Source organism: Phacochoerus africanus, chromosome 2 (genome assembly GCF_016906955.1).
Source record: "Phacochoerus africanus isolate WHEZ1 chromosome 2, ROS_Pafr_v1, whole genome shotgun sequence".
Taxonomy (NCBI): Eukaryota; Metazoa; Chordata; class Mammalia; order Artiodactyla; family Suidae; genus Phacochoerus; species Phacochoerus africanus.
Genome location: NC_062545.1, coordinates 107,127,415 through 107,144,513, shown reverse-complemented (window position 1 = coordinate 107,144,513; position 17,099 = coordinate 107,127,415). Strand labels below are relative to the sequence as shown.

Sequence of the window (17,099 nt, the reverse complement as noted above, 5' to 3'; positions counted from 1 at the left end):
GAAAGCACCGGGAACTTTAAGCAACGCGCAGGAGCACAGGGCCCGCGAATGGCTCCAGCCTCGGGAGCCCTGGCAGTTCAGCCCTCACGCGCGACGCCGGCCTGAATCCAGCCACCCGCCTCCCGTTCCGGAGGAGGCGTGGCCCGCACGCGCCGCCATCTTGATCGCCTCTCTAGGCGCTCTGTTTACTACTCTATGGTCGCCCGCTCCCGCCCCGCCCCTCCCCAGTCATTGTCTGGAGGAGCAGCCGCGGCCGCAGCGCCTTCTCTTTATAAGCCCGCAGTGCCCGGATGTGAATGGATTACAATGTATCTTTCAGGGAAACCTATTATTATCAATGTGACTCCACAGGGGAGTCAATGGTGATGATGATGAGGAGGAGGAGGATGATGATGATGAGACACCTCTAAACTTGGAGCAAGTTTAAGACTTTATAAGAGGAGAAGAAAAAAAAGCACCACCAAGACTTGTTTGAGGAAAAATCATAACTATCCTGTATTGCTATTTTTTATAAACAATAAGAAAAAGTTGTCGGATTTTTTTTTTTTAATGATTTCTTTTTGGGGGGAGGGAATTTTGTTGCAGTTTTATGGTGGAAAATGCAAAAACCAGAGCCAGGTGCATAATCTTGTATTTTGTGGATATCCCTGGAGCAGAACTGAGTACCAGTTAAAATACTTTTTTGGGGGATACACATGTGAGATACTAAGTACTTGCAGAAGATTTTTGTCTCTCTTTTTAAAGTCACTTTCCTTGGAATATTGTGAGAATATTTGTGGCCATTTAAGGTAACGTTACAATTTGCTGTCAGAGTAAACTGTTTGTAATTGAATTTAATTTTTAAAATGTAGATCCCAGTGTTTAATTAAAACAAAAGGAACGACCTATTAAATAATTGCCAATGAGAAAAAGTGTGTGCATGCATTCTGTGTATGTACTCGCACCTCTAGCAATAACAGGGTTTATAAAATGTGTGTTTTAACCCATGTTAAAATAGCGTATGTTGGATATACTTGATAAAGCACGTTTGTTATTATGAAACGATCGATTTGTGCAGCTTAATTTTAATCCTAAAAAGTGATGTGAAAAAAAGTATGTTTTAAGAGCATGCAGGGCCTGTAATGGTAAATGTTGAATTAAAAACTTAAAGTGCTGGCGAACGAGGGCTTAGCGTGCCTAGGAACTCAAGTGTAAAAACAAAACAACATCAACCCTCAAAAATTGCCTTTTATTTATTTATTTATTTTTTGGCGAAGTTAGCAGTTATACTATTCTGTGACTTTACAGGGAGGGGAAAGAAAGTATGTAATTTAGGTTTCGCCCCCAACGCAAAAGTACCGACATGAAAATCTCCCCAGCAAAATGTGGCTTGGTTTATATCTGGAAAAAGAAAAATATTGTTCCTCTTGGCAAAGTCTTTTTGCATCACGTGTATTTGCAGCCTAGTATAAACTTGCTTTGCCGTGTGTGTGGATGTGTGAGTGAGAGGGAACGAGAGTCAGAGAAAGAAAGAAGTGAGGGGATGTAAACTCGAATAAATTTCAAAGTGCCTCCGATGGATGAAACGGGCAAAAACTGAACTGTTCAGGCTTCAGATTGTAACTGACGATCTGAGGGAAAATGAGGTGCTCGATGAAATTTCGTTTGTATTTTTTTTTTTTCTTTTGCGAGGCGGGGGAGGTGTTGAGATTTTTTTTTTTCCCTCGGGGGGGTGGGGGTGCATCCCATCCACTCCGACCCGAGCGAGCCGCGTCTCCCCGCCGGAGCCCCCCCACCCATTTCTTTGCTGAACTTGCAATTCCGTGCGCCTCGGCGTGTTTCCCCCTCCCCCCCTTCCCTCGTCCCCTCCCCTCCCCGGAGAAGAGAGTTGGTGTTAAGAGTCAGGGATCTTGGCTGTGTGTCTGCGGATCTGTAGTGGCGGCGGCGGCGGCGGCGGCGGCGGCGGGGAAGGAGCAGGAGCGGGCGCGGGCGCAGGCGGAGGAGGTGGTGGCGGTGGAGGCAGTGGTTAGACATGAACGCCGCCTCGGCGCCGGCGGTGCACGGAGAGCCCCTTCTCGCGCGCGGGCGGTAGGTACCGGCGCCGGCAGGGCTCGGCGGGGCCGGTGCGCGGGGCTGCGCGGGGCTCGGGCTCGGCGGCCCCGCACGCGGCTCCGCGCCTACCGAGCCGCGGGCTCCCGGCTCCTGGCGCTCCCGGCTCCCGGCGCTCCCACTGGAGACACCCCTTCCCCTCCCGCGCCTCTTCCCTCCCCCTCATGTCTAACCCCCCCGCGGCCCCCCCTCCCCGGTAATGACACTTGGAAGGACCGACGACTTTGCCAGGGGCCTGACTTTAATTTTTACAACCCTTTCTTTCACAAATTAGGGTGCTGGACAATTACAGGACCCGACCCTCCACTCCGCTCCCCCCCTTTCGCCGACCCTGTCACCCCTCCCCCTTTGGACGTGTTTTCACTCCAGAGACGCTCATCTTTAATTTCTTTATAGCTACTTTGAAACGCAGAGGGGAGTGGTGTGTGTGTGTGCGCGCGCGTGTGTGCGTGTGCGAGTGTGTGTGAGGGGGGTGGGGTGGAGGGGGGGGGAAAGTTGAGACCGGATCGTTCAGAGTAGTTTCTCTTTTCTCTGTGATCCATTCATTTCTCGCTCTACCTCCTGTTGCATAAAATGATGCGCTGAAGAGCGGCTTTTTTTTTCCCCTTCCCGGATTTGGTTTTATAGTGGATGTTACCAGTTTTGATCGTCTCTTTGGAAATACAATATCAATATCGCTTTTTTTTTTTTTTGCTATTGCTGCCTATTCCATCTTAAAAAAAAAAAAACAACAACAAAAAAACCCTCTTCCATCCCTCCCCCCTTTCCACCTTAATCCCACCCGCCCCCACACCCCCACTCCTAAACCCCCCAGTCTCCAAAAATCCGATTGTGTTTTCTCCAAGGATTGGGACTGGATTTTCTGATTGCGGTTATTTCCATGTTTCTAGGTTTGTGTGATTTTGCTAAAATGCATCACCAACAGCGAATGGCTGCCTTAGGGACGGACAAAGAGCTGAGTGATTTACTGGATTTCAGTGCGGTAAGAAAGAACGGTGGAAACTAACAACAGCTGTGAAACAAAACAAAACAAAACCAAAAAACCCAAACACTTGAGCTAGAAACCAGTAGTAATCTAAAGGACAGGGATAATTTTTAATTGGCTGAATCCTTGGTAAACATGAAGGTCTTTTTGGTAAAGTTTTTAACTACAATTTTTGGGTGTGTTGGACGAATTAGGCTTTTTTTTCGGAGTCTAATTACTTGCCTGGAATTCCCTACCTACTGAACCCCCCCAAATAATGGAGTCTCACCCCAAGGGAAGGGAAAACCAGACACCCCTAAAACTATAAACCACCTCTCAACTTGGCCTTATCTGAATACAGAGATTATTGATACTTTGTGCACTACGCATTTGATTGATTTATTTTCTGAAAATGGAAAAGAGAAAATAGGAGACCCCAGTTGTGTCTTAAAGTTTTAAACTGATGATGCTTTGGATTAGTAGGACCTGTAGTCCTCCTACTTGCATCTTTTCCTGGGATTCTGAGGAACCGTGTGTATATATTGAGCATACATTCTTTAGAACCCTTTAGGCTGTAAATTTCACAGTCGTGAAGTCAGTACAAAGCAGAACTTACACACTTGTGGAGTTTTACGGCTGAACTTGGTCCTTCTCCATCCCTTTGCTTCCCTTCCCCAAACCAAGTCCCAGACATGTCAGGGGAATGAATTTGTTTTTAATGCCAGATGAGTTTGGTGTAAGATGCATTTGCAAAGCAAAATGAAAAGAATCCACAAAGCACACAAATAAAATCCAAACCGCCTTCTAAGTGGGGACTCTCTCACGTTGCTGCTGCCGCTGCTGCTACTACTGCTGCTGTTGCTGCTGCTGCTGCTCTTCTAGACCTTTTGGAGAAATGGCTTTTGGAAGTTTTGCCAGGAACCCTAGCCTTAGGCAGCTTTGTAGCCCCCTTTCTGCTTGCTGCACTTTCTCCATTTGTTCCTTGGCTTTTTGCAGGCTCTGACTCAGGGAAGGTGCGCAGTATCCACTAGATACGTCGCAGAAGAGGGAAACCAATTAGGGTCGAAATAAATGCTGGAGAGAGAGGGAGTGAAAGAGAGAGAGTGAGAGTGAGAGAGAGAGAGAGAGACAGAAAGAGAGAGAGAGGGAGAGAGAGTCTTGCTTCAAATTGCTCTCATGTTAGAGACGAAATGAGAATTTAGTGCAGGTGGCATTTTTATTTTTATTTGGGTTCACATATGACAGGCAAATCCTATACGGGATGGAAATGGACATTGCCACGTTTATGGCCAAGGTTTTCAATATGAAACAAACAACTTTTTTCTTCTCCTTTGTAAAACTAGTGTTTTCTAGAGAGCTCGCTGCCCTCCAAACTGAATCTTGTTAACATTATGGGGACTGTGTTGGTTTAAAATGTAGTACTGCCTAGTTCTGGCGATCTCTTGAACCTAAGGAAAAAGAAAGAACAGTGGTAATGGGGGTGGGTGGGTGGAGTGATTGCTAATGTTGTGCCTGTTTTAGTTTTAAGTTGGATGGTGATATATTTTACTAAAATGAACCCTTAGCATAAACTGTATATTCTATAGTGAGATATGAAAGATCTTTGATGAACTCTCAAGACACAAATGTCTTTTCAATAGTAATATTTCTTTGTTTCTTTTAGATGTTTTCACCTCCTGTGAGCAGTGGGAAAAATGGACCAACTTCTTTGGCGAGTGGACATTTTACTGGCTCAAGTATGTAAATTCTTTTCTTAGTGTGTAGTTAAATGTTCTTAGCTGTTTATTCACTCATGGTATATTTTTGGCTCTGTTGAAGTGTTCTGAAAAAGTCATTGAAATTTTAGCCTGTAATGATACAGTTACTTCATTATCCCTTAGTGGTATAACTTAAGCAAAATGTTATCTTTTGCAAAATTAAAAGTAGTTTTTTTTTTTAATCAAGAAAACTGTCTCAGAATCACTTAAAAGCAATTTTCTAATACAGTTGTAATCAAACATGTGAAGATAAGGCAGTGTTAACATGGAATAAATTAATGTTTCTTATTTAAAAAGAGGGAAAAATCTAACTTTTATGAAAAGGACAAATCCCTTGTAAATAATATCAATTTTATTGGGTACTATGTATAATTAACCATTTTAAAGAAACGAGTGCTTAATTTTGCAGATGAATGCTGCGTAGTAAACTATAGCTGTAAATAGACTCTTGCTAATCTGAGTGCTAAATATGAATTCATTTATATTTAAAATATCCTTTTTGATGCTTTAGCTGTCCCCCCACCCCGGTAAGAGTTTTACATGTACAATGAATTTGCTCTATTTGAAGTTACAGATTTGTAAGGACTTTCACATTTTATAAATGAAAGGTCTTTGGGTGATGCTTAAAAAAGACATTAGCGCTATTCACAAAGGAATCTCTGTGTGCAATGATTATCTGGTATCTGAGGAGGAGTTTTAATAGGGACTCTCTGAAGGTCTCTTATTAAAAGTGAAAACGGAAACTATGCTGTTCATTTAAAATGTTTTTTGTTTTTTTGTTTGTTTGTTGTTTTTTTTTGGTCCAGTGAAAATTTCTATCAGAAGGAGGCATACATCATTGCCTGCTATCCTTTAGGTTCAAGGCTTCAATCCATTTATGCTTGTTGAACAGCTGTAGTATTTTAGGAGTTCTGGCAGTAGGACATAACAGTACATTAGACAGAGTCCTGTTCTTAAGTCAGTCTGGTAAATGTTGACATCGTTTAGCTGTGAGATATCAGTGGAATTGTCTGCTAGCTATTGAGTATAATTTCACAGCTTTTGATATTCATTCGGTGCTGTAGCAGTGAAGGAAATCTGTTTATCTTTGTCATGTGTGTAATTGGTATGTTTTTATAAAATAAATGGCTTTTTAAAGTTGCCATTTCCAAATAAGTTACTTCTTCTCCTGGCCCCCATAAGTCTCAGGTCATTTTTGTCTCTATGACTTGCTTTATAGAATGTGAGATGCCTCCTGTAGTTCTATTTTATCTTTTATTTTGAGAGGTCCACAGTGATTAAAAGGGCTATTGGCCATATGTTTGTGTTTTATTGCCCCGGACTCTGTTATATTTTTTCATTTGGGACTTAAAAAATTTTTTTGTTGTGGTTGTGTTCGAATTATATGTTCCAAATTTCTCTATTGTGTCCTCTGCACAACTTTGAAGTAAAGATGAGTACAAGTGTCTCTTGTAGGCAAATTAGTTTTTCAGACATTATCAAAACAGTTACCTACAGTAATTTTCTTTTCAATTTTCTTTAAGAAAATGTGTATTTAGTTGAAATCTAAAAGTAGATTATGTCAGACAGGCACAGAGATAGACTGTTTTCAGAGTCAGTGCAAAAATACTCTTTTGCACTTTATAAAAACAGACGCATTTGGAATAATTTAAGTATATCACTTTAGGTATGGTTTAATCAAGTAAGGTGATGTAGAAGCATGAAACTGTGTTACATTTAAAATTACAACTGTGCATCTCGTCCCTTTTCTATGTTCGTATTTAAATAAAGTCCTTGCTGTGATGTTTAAGTGTTTACAGAGAGCAGGCTGGATAAGTGTGAATATGTATTAACGCATTTTGGTAAGTGATCATATACTGAAACTTGCATAGTTCTTAAGACAATGTATCTATATACTGAACCTAGACAGAGACTTCATCCTTAGTGAGATGTATTGTGATATTTCTAGTGAATATGCTGTGATTGTATTTAAAATGTTTGAACTTTAAGTGACATTGTACCAGTAGTGTAGTTTTCAGGCCCAGATGTTTATTTGTAAAGGTGAAAAGTGTAGTGGCTATTTTGTTCTGGCTGATGGATTAAAAATGCAGATTATTCATTCCATGCAGTATAATGGGAATTATAATATATACGGTACAGATTGGAGTGGTGGTTTTTCTCATCTGTCCAAGACATAGTGAGTGGCTTTGTTTCCACTCAATAACAAAGATAAATCCCTTTGAAAGCATAACAAATAAAAAAAATGAGGAAAACTGTATCTTGCCTCTTGCCTGGAAGGATGAACTAGGAAACTTTGCCCAGAGAGATAATTTTCTAAATGTACTTCAGGTATTACATCCATTGTCCTGATGGTGCTTAGATGTCACCTTCACGAGTAGCTTTGAAACTTGGGTCCAGGGAGAAAAGACCCAAAGTATAAGTGAACTATTCCTATTGGAAAAGCCAGCTCTGTTTTTTTCCAAGTGAGGGATGGTAATATTTCATGCTTAAGGTTCCCAGTCGCTTTTGATTCCATTAATGTAGGGTGCTTCATCGTGATTTGCAATGTGAGAATGAAAATAAAGTGTGGCCCTATTCCCTTTAATCTTTCATTTCACAAACACGGTTTTTCTACCACCTTAAGAAATAGTGAGGCTGCTAGGGAGAATGGAATGTAACCTGAGCTACAGCCTGACATTCCCAGGGAGCATTTTTCACATGAAAGGCTTTTGTCAACCCAGGAAAGGACCAGCAGTTTTTGTTTGATGTTTGCAGGTGTTCCGCAGAGAGCACTAAAACAATTCAGCCATGATAGTTCAGAGCTTGGATGACCTTAACGGGGAGAATCGGTGAGCTCTGGAATTATTTTTCAGAAAGAGTTGAAACCTATATGGTGACTTATATAAAGGGATTTAATATGCATTATATCATGGATCTTAAAACAAGCTAAAAGCATCCATATGCCTGGATGATTGGGAAATTATTCTCATTAAAAAAGTAGGATGGCAAAGTTAACAAAAAAAAAAAAAGCACTGAGAGCCTATCATTTATTGATGAGCAAGGGATTAATTTTCTAATATAACAAAAATATGCTTTATTTGGTTACCTTTGAATCTTTTATGAGCAAAAGATAAACATACTAGCTTTGGCATCTTTTAAAAAGTAGTTTTAAAGTTGGGCCTCTGAAATTATCTATGCTCAAGCAGTCCTGGTCACATCTGTTCCATGTATTTACAGTCAGTCTCTGACGGATACTACATCTTCCTTAGTTTAAAAGTTGAGCCTTTTTCCCCCTGTAACTGTTTAGTTTTACTTAGGTGTTCAGCATTTGTTAACGATTGCCAAATGAATGGGTGTTTTAACAATTAAAAGTAGCAGTAAAACACATCCCATCCCTCTCATGGTCATTTTTAGAAGAGAAAAAAAACTTGATGTTCATGCAAATTAGTCAACCTGTAGCCACATGACACCAAAATAGCACATTAATTTAATACATCCAGTAAGGAAAAAAAAAAAATCAATCCAATGGGGTAGTTTTGTATCATAGAGAAAATTCAAATGGTCAGCATCCTGAATTAATTTCCATCAGTACCAGTTTGAGTTCATGGAGATGGCATTAAAAAATTGGTTTCCCCCAACGGTATTTATGGGATGGAGTTATTTTAATTGTGTGTATTTTAAAACAGCCTTGCTATAATAGTACAATTCATAATGGTGGTGTAGCTCTTTGTAAAAAGCAGAATAATTTAGCAGGTTAAAAAATAAGTAAAGTGGCATTAAACCCCACTATGTTAGAATAGAAGAATTTGGGGGATAGGAACCCCTTAGAAATGTTTAGCCCAGTGCCTTCACTGTACAGCCAAAGAAAACTGAGCCTCAAGTTAAGAGGTTCTCAACTGTGTCTTTATTTGCTATCCTAAAAAACAAGTTTTGATTTGCTAATTCTCTATGGCCCTGCAAATCCTTTATTGGAATAACATTGGTTTCACTACTATGTTTTTCTGTAATTTGTATTGCATAAGAAGACATCAGGATTTGTGTGCTGATCTTCATGCCTACAAATAGTTCTTATTGTGCATGTGCCCTGTGAAGGTTTTGTAAGGTTTGGAACTGAATTTTGGATTATTGATCATTCTCTCTTGCCTGATCTCGCCTGAGACTCTTTGCAAAATATTAGATTGAACGATAGGGTGTGGATGGACATGACACTGACAAAATTAAAGTACTTCTTACTATGCCAAGTGCTGTGCTATATGCACTTTATATTTGTTGCATTTTTTTTCCCCATCCTCACAAGAACGCATTGAGATGCCAGGATTACCATACTCAGTTCATAGATGAGGAAACTGAGATTCAGAGATGGTAAACCATCTATTCTCAAGGTATCTAGTAATGAATTAAGTTTTAAACCCAGGTCTGTCCAGCTCAATGTCTTTTTGCTTTTCATGCACACCCAGACCCACACACAGAGATATAGCTTATTTTTTTAAGATCATATAGTCATAAGAATGTTTCTGAGGTTTGATGTGCAATACTATTCCTGACCTTTAGAGTAGATAAACATTTTTTTAAAACATATTTAAGATAATGATATAAACCCTGTCTATTGTTTTTCCTGCCTTACTATCCAAATAAGCTAGCCTTCTGGTTTGTTGGATTTCAACATGACTTTGTATCATTCATTATTTATTATTATTATTATTTTTTAACAAGGGGACTATAGTAGGTATTTTGAAAGTTGAGTTTGGATTTTATTGTATATTGACAGTCTGCTTGGGTACTGGTGAAAATATTTTGTTTTCAATTGTTTTTATGTGCCTAATTAAACCAAAAGTTGAAGGAACCAAGTTTACTCTGGTAATATCTAAAAAAATGGTTTCCCATCTTTAACTGTAAAAAAAAAAAGTTTTGCAATTCCTTTTTAGACCTTTGAAACTTAATATTCAAGAACAATAATCCTAAATTCTATCCGCATCACCAAAATAAGCAGTTTTGAAGTTTTGATAGGTCTATCACCAGACATGTGTTTAAAATGTTAGGTTTTCTAAATTTAAAAGGAAGAAGCAGTACTCTATTTGACACTGACTTAAGTAAATAAAATGCATTAAACAAGCAGAGGGATCCAAGATCTGTTGAGCCTGAAATGCTTAACATTTTTGACAGCATCAGCAAATTATCTTTACCCTACTATTGTAATGAGGAAATCACTTAAATAACAGATGAACAGCTAAGTCACATAAACATATATAATAGAACTATGTAATGAAAGTTTATGCTGTTAATTGCTCAAATCTGTCTTAAATGCTTAGAATCATGGAGCAGTAAAGACTGTCATATAAACAGTTTTGTTTTGAGCTTAAAATTATTCCTTTTTGCTTTCATCTGCTATGATAAACAAAGTAATTTTGTAAGCTTTACAGATCAAACATTTACTCCTAATGGTAAACTACATTTTATATTGGAAGTTTGCAACCTCGTCCAAGGCAGAGAGTTGTGTCCTGGTGGCCCCAGGCCTGTGATTTTCAAGGTTTAGTATTATGATGCTATTTAGATCTGTTCCCATAAGCCAAGATAACAGATCTTAAGTTGTCTAATACGGAACATGGTGTGTTTTGAAATGTTCTTCAGTTTACAAGTTTTGGACCAAAATGTTCTTGGCCAAACCTTTAGAATTTATGTCTATATGTTGGGTAAATCACATCTTGCACAGACAGAGCATCAAAATGAACCTAGGTAGGAGCAGAAAAAAAAATCCCCCCTTCCTTATTTTTTTGTAATTATGAGCCTTTTTTTTTTAATGATCAGGTCTCCTTCCAAGTTAATTGGATAGTGCTAGAGTATTAAAGAAAATTAAGTAAAGCACGTCATAGGGTTTTTTTTTAAATGTTTTTATTATTGGTTTCTTATTACTCTAAATAAAGTTTTCAAAATCGACCACCACATTTATAAGCTTATACGTGGGTTATCCATTTTCTAAATCTGTGAGCCCACTTAGACTCAGCAATAAGGTAGGCACCTGAATTTTAGGTGGGTAATTTTGAACCGTATGTCTTTAAATGCTTATGAGAGACTTAAGAAAAATAGCAATTTAATCTTTAGAGAAGATTGGTTAACACTTTTTGTAAGTTATATATATATATATTTAATATCAGGCTCAAAGGAGTAGCAAAAGTGTTGAAAAAGGTCATATTTACTTTCATTTCATCAATAAATAAAAGCCCAGTTAATCAGCATATCACATACCCAGGTGTGTTTAGAATCAGTTTATATGGATAAATTTCAGGGCTGTAAGAAAGTATTTTATTTAAAGGTGCAGCCACTCGATTGTTCAAATGGATGCTTTTGTACTTTTGTGTGACAATTAACATTTAATGAATGACTTTCTAGACTGCCATTGGTGGTAATTACTATATGTAGTTTATTAACTACAATCCATTGTTGGATGTGCCTGTATTGATTTGTTTTGCAAACAACCCTTCACACGTTCAGCAGTATTTGTACATCACTTTTTAAAGAACCTGTTTTGTTTGCTAATGCTGATATCACCCCTAAAATTTTTAGCTGACAAAAGCCTCTTTGATTGGAGTGATTTTAATTAAATTAAAAATTCATCATCTTTTCAGCTATAACAATTTTGCACTTAGGTCCTTAGGGAATCCCAAAGAAACTACACCATATTGCCTTTCAAGTAAAGGATTTAAAGAAATTTGGGTTTACCAGGAGACTTTAGAGATGTCCCTTAATTTTTTGGATAAAGAGTCAAGGTTTAGGAGACTTAAATGTCTTTTGCCTAAATCATAGAGTGGGTTATTGGCTATAATAGGACCCAGATACAGATGTCCTGACCCTCTGGTCAAGGACCCCATGCTGCTTTTAATTAAGGTTTGGACTCAATCCGTTGGTACCAACTGTATGTTTCTTAAGAGGAGGAAAACATATAATCTGCCATTTCTGAAAAATAATAAAAGTTCAGATTGTGAGAGATGGACATCATAATCCAGCTCACGTGTCATCACGTGCCCTAATTTGGCTAAAGCAGTTGACGAATAGCTGTTAAAATGTATTGTGTTATTAAAAATAACAAAGTAAGACCCGTGATTAAATATCAGGGCTGTAATTTAATCTTGGGGGTTCTGGTGCTGTTCATAAACCATTTGGCTTTTTTTCTGTAACAGATGACGTCAAAATACAGCTTGATTGAATTATGACCCTGGGTTACAGGAGCACCTGCTGGTGCCTCTTTTTACTTCATGGCATGTCAGCATTTCCATTACAAACTTTTTTTTCCTCTGACATTTTTAAGTTTGAATAGTTAAACTAGACTGATGGTTGGCATATAAACTTTCAGCCCCCTGGGAAAAGACTATTTTCCCAATAAAACGGAGAAGGTGGTGACAAAGTCCCATTACAGAATACCTTTTAGAATGTTCTTCTTTGCTTTAATCTTCCATTAATTTAAACATTCCTTTTGGGGTACTTAGCTGAATTGCAAGGCATCCAAATAGAAGGTTTTCAATCTCAAATCTCCCAAGCCAAGACTTCAACACCAAGCATTTAGAGGGCTCTTAAACCAGGAGAAGACCCAGCTTCTGTGAAGGAAGATATTAAATTGATACCTCTGGACACTCCAGTTGTCACCTTGTGTAAAATGCTGAAGAGTGAGATCTGAAAGACTCGCACATTTGCCTCCCTTGTTGGTAATTTTTTATATCCACTTAAGATGAATAAAAATTGATAATGAATGGTTTAGAAAGGTCTATTTATTTATATCATTATCTGGAGACTCATAGCATAGCTTCAGTTTAGCCCCTTGGGTTTTAATGGGCGATGGAGATAGGATGTTTGTATCTAGCCAGCCAGTTATTTTTTTATCTACCCATCGTAATTCTTAGGGATGGTTCACCTAATACATATTTTTAGTACATACTATGCTCACATCCCCTATGTTAGCAATTATAGGACATGTAGGGTTTTGTAGGAGAAAAGTCCTACCTTGAGAGGGCATATGGCCTGACAGAAAAGAATAGAAAATTGCTTGTATAATTAATACTCATTGCCCAGAAGATAAGTATCATTAACATCCTCAGAGTTTAGTAACAGAAAACTTAGTTCTTGCTGCGGGAAATTATAATGAAGATTTTATGTACCAATCAACTTTGATTCTAGAGGAGGAGGATTTTGAGATGGGGGCATTGGGACTGAGCTGCTTCTATCAAGATCGCTGGACCAGGTGCAGAGGAGGGCTCTGGCAACCGGCGGATTAAGGAGAGTAGATCCCTCAGCTCAGCAGTGGAATCAATTCTGGTTTGGGCACCTCAGTCACTTCCAGGCAGAAATGATACCTTTCCCTCCTCCCTTTTCTGATTTTGGGATTTCCTTGGGGATATTAGAGATGATGATCCAGTTCCTTTCCCCAAATATATATTTTTAATGATCATGTCAGGATGGAAATCAAGGTTTTTCTGTTCCCAGTTCCAGACTCTTCCCTATTGTATCATTCAGCAATGGAAGTTTTCTTGACCCAAACTGATAGCTACTTTGGAGGAAATGATTTATTGAACTGAAGTCTGGAGATCTAGCTTCTCTTGCCATGTTGGCTGTTAAATAGCTGTTTCATGTTGACAAAGTGATAGAACCTCAAAGCCTGCATCTTAAAATTGAAAAAATAGTCTGAAACTCTCCAGTGCACTTGAAGAAGGGATTTAATACTCTACTTAAACATGTTTTCCAATTGCAAAAAAAATCACTATTAGAATTCTATTATTATCACTGTCGCCACCATACAGGTGCCACATCCTTTAGTTTAAAAGCCAGCAAGGAGATGTGATGGTTATTACGGCCATTTAATATATTTGGAAATACATTTTTTTAATGTTCTCAAAGATATTGTGATCATAGTCAAAATCTATATAATGTTTTGTAAACACATTACGGAGTGACCAGACATACCTTTGAATAAAATGTATAGTAATTGTGTTACACATAGGAAAACTATGTAAATACAACCCTTAAGTATTGATTAGTTCAGATTAAAGTGTCTTTCTCTCTCTGACCTCCAAGTATTTCAGGGTAGCATGTGCTTCCAGTTTCCAGAAGAAGCGGCAATTCAAGTTCTAGTTAAAACTGGCATGGGAAAAACTTATTAATGAATGATTGTGTTCGCTACAGAATAGAAACAAGATTTCTAGGACAAAGAGGATATTTTAGACCGATTTACCCATTTTGAAAAAGATGTCAGTTCCAAACCTTGGTGTTCCCAAAACGTTTCCTTCACTTTCCAAAATTAGGGATTCATACTGGAAATATTTTGCAACCCTACAACTTAAAACTCAGAGAGAAGACATACTGGTCATCAAGTGGTCACCATGTTTCAGGATTGAAAATGCAGTTTCATAAATAACCACCATTTGCCATTTTGAAAAGAAAGGTCAAGCAATATCAATTTCAGTCCTTTTTCAAGTAATTGTTCTTTGTCGTGTGCCTTCTAGAACTTCACTGTCTACTAACTGATTTCCCAAATCATGGAATGCTTTTATGTTCTTTGGTGTACATGGTGATTCTTCATTTAGTTTCTTTTAACCACAAGGTTTGACATCTAGTTTTTACCTGACTTTATTAACTTCTTATTATTCTTCAGTGTACCTTTTCACCCCATGTGGAATGATTCCTCTTTCCCATGGGTTGGACATTTGCAGTGCCCCACTTTGGAAGGAATTCTACACTTTAATCACTAATACCTTTGGTAGAATTGAATAAGGTGAGAAATATTCTGTAGGTACTTTAAGCCATTAGTTTTCCTTAAAAAAAAAAATCCATTGTGGTTGAAGGCTTGATTATTTAAAGAATGTTGAAAGCTTCAGAAAAGTGAAAGGGGTTAATATATCTAGTGGGCTTTTTGTTTTTTTTCAGCGTGAACATGTTGCACTGGAATAACAAGAGAACTATTAAGTCATTTTCATTTATTCACTTGTTCATTCATTCATTCATGTCATACATTTTTTTTTTTTTGAGAGCAGAGCCAGATACAAACTACAGTGCTAGGTACTGTGGTGATATAAAGAATAAGAAGTTTCACCACCAGCATTGCAGTGGGAGCATGATACTGCCATGGTCATCATTGGGTAAAAGTTCTACATTGATTCAATATGAAAATGCTTTTCAAATAACTGATGTGCAGGTGTGGAAGTAGACTTCTTCAAAAGATACTTTTCAAATATAACTAAGTATAGACTTTACATTTTTAACTGAAACATTGGAGTCCTGTGTACATATATACTTCTATATTCGTATAAAGGAGGGAGAATAGATTTGAATGATTATGGAATTTGAACCTTGAAGAATATTTTTATGAATATATTCTCAAATTTAATACCGAAGACTTGTGGGGAGGCAATGACAGTTATCTCCCTTATGTTTTTGTTTTTATTGTTCTTTTTTTTGAGCAGAAATTAAAATATCAGATTTGTACATAGTGCTCATTTACCTTGAAGACACTATTTACACGTGTGTTTTTTATTCCCACACTCGAATATATATATTTTTATATTTTTTATTAAAGTATAGTTGATTTACAGTGTTGTGCCAATTCTGCTGTACAGCACAGTGGCCCAGTCATACACACACACACACACTTTTTTTTTCTTCCATCATGGTCTACCCTTAGAGATTGGATATAGTTCATAGTTCTTTGTGCTGTACAGTAGGACCTCATTGCTTATCCATTCTTTTTTTTTTTGTCTTTTTGCCATTTCTAGAGCCACTCCCGAGGCACATGGAAGTTCCCAGGCTAGGGGTCTAATCGGAGCTGTAGCCGCCAGCCTACACCACAGCCACAGCAACGCAGGATCTGAGCTGCGTCTGCAACCTACACCACAGATCACGGCAACGCCGGATCCTTAACCCACTGAGAGAGGCCAGGGCTCGAACCCACAATCTCATGGTTCTTAGTTGGATTCGTTAACCACTGTGCCACGACGGGAACTCCACTTATCCATTCTAAATGTAATAGTTTGCATCTACTAACCTCAAACTCCCAGTCCATCCCACTCCATGCCTCCTCCCTCTTGGCAACCATAGTCTGTTTGTTCTCTATGTCTGCCACACTTGATTATACTTAAAATTTATTCAAAAATTTATATGCAGGAAGTTACTCATTTACTTTTAAAATTAAATCATTATTTACCAAGTATCTACCGTGTACCAGGTACAGTTGTGGGTGCTAGAAGATGTGGTTCTGCATTGATTAAATGTGGGAGACAGTCAGTTCAGCGTGTCGAGTTGAGTCCACTGTGCACCTGTCAGGTATCAGCACATCTCCACGATGCTGCGCCCGTCTTTGGTGAATGTTGGGAGAGTGGTATGATTCATATGAGCTGGAAACACTGTTTACTGAATAACCAAGCAAAGAAAAGTCACCCTCTACCTTTGAGAGGTGTGAGGCCTTAGATGAGTTTGTAATAGGGTTCTGGACAAGCCTAGCAGCCAACAGAAGGTTCCCTGAACTGGGCCCCTGGACTGAGGTCTGAGGTGGGAGGGAAAGTAAATGTGGGAAGTGGGCTGGTGGCCATGGGCTGTGGTGGTTGGGGAGAGGCTAGAGCTTGCCTGAAGCTGAGGCTGGGGGATGGGTGGGTTGGCCAGATCATGGCAGGCTGCAAGATAGGGAGTCTTCAGTGTTCTGCCATCAGATTGGTGCCTGGGAACACTCTGACTGCAGCCTGGAACACACACCTCAAGGAAAGTCAGTGTATATAGCTTGAACCAGTTATGAGGCTTTTGCAGAAATCCTGGTGAGAAGTGAGGGCCTCCAGTGTGGGTGGTAGGTGGAGAATTGGCTGTAGACTTCATTTGAAACCTGTAACTTGAGCTCACTGGGGAACATTCACAGTGGGCATTGGCACGTGCGTTCAAGCCCACACATGCCACTTTTTATAACTTTAATACTTGAGAAATCTACTATACTTTATGTTTGGTAACAGTAACCGTGAGACCTGGTTCAGCTGTGGGTGCTATCGACTACCTTTTTAGCAACCAACACCACAGAAATGCTTTTTATTTTTTGAGAAAAGTGGTAGATTGATTTTGCAATCCTCTTATGAGAGGTGAAGAGGTGGGAGTGGGAGAATGGGGCAAAAAGGGCTCTTTTTTTCTTATTTAGTGGTCTTCAGTAATTATGGTTTTTAGGCTTCCTCTGGCTTATGTTCTAATTACCAGTGACTATTCTGATGGTTCGGTTCAACCTGCCGAGTTGAGTCCATCATACACCTGCAGTCAGGTATCAGCACGTCTCCATGATGTTGCCGCACGTCTTTGGT

General features: G+C 38.9%; 1 protein-coding gene across 15 annotated transcripts in view; it reads left to right on the top strand.

Annotated features, from left to right (window-relative positions):
* The first annotated feature begins 265 nt into the window (after positions 1–265).
* TCF4 (transcription factor 4) overlaps positions 266–17,099 on the top strand; it is a 365,917-nt gene continuing 349,083 nt past the window's right edge. For 6 of the 15 annotated variants that reach the window (XM_047765416.1, XM_047765399.1, XM_047765407.1 and 3 more), the window contains exons 1-3: positions 1,928–2,067; positions 2,979–3,070; positions 4,716–4,788. In XM_047765416.1, coding sequence (XP_047621372.1) covers positions 2,999–3,070; positions 4,716–4,788 — 145 coding nt within the window. In that variant the 5' untranslated portion in view covers positions 1,928–2,067; positions 2,979–2,998. Of the gene's footprint in view, positions 789–1,490; positions 1,626–1,926; positions 2,068–2,978; positions 3,071–4,154; positions 4,260–4,715; positions 4,789–17,099 lie in introns of those variants that run through there. The other 9 variants (XM_047765454.1, XM_047765461.1, XM_047765445.1 and 6 more) reach the window with 7 other exon arrangements.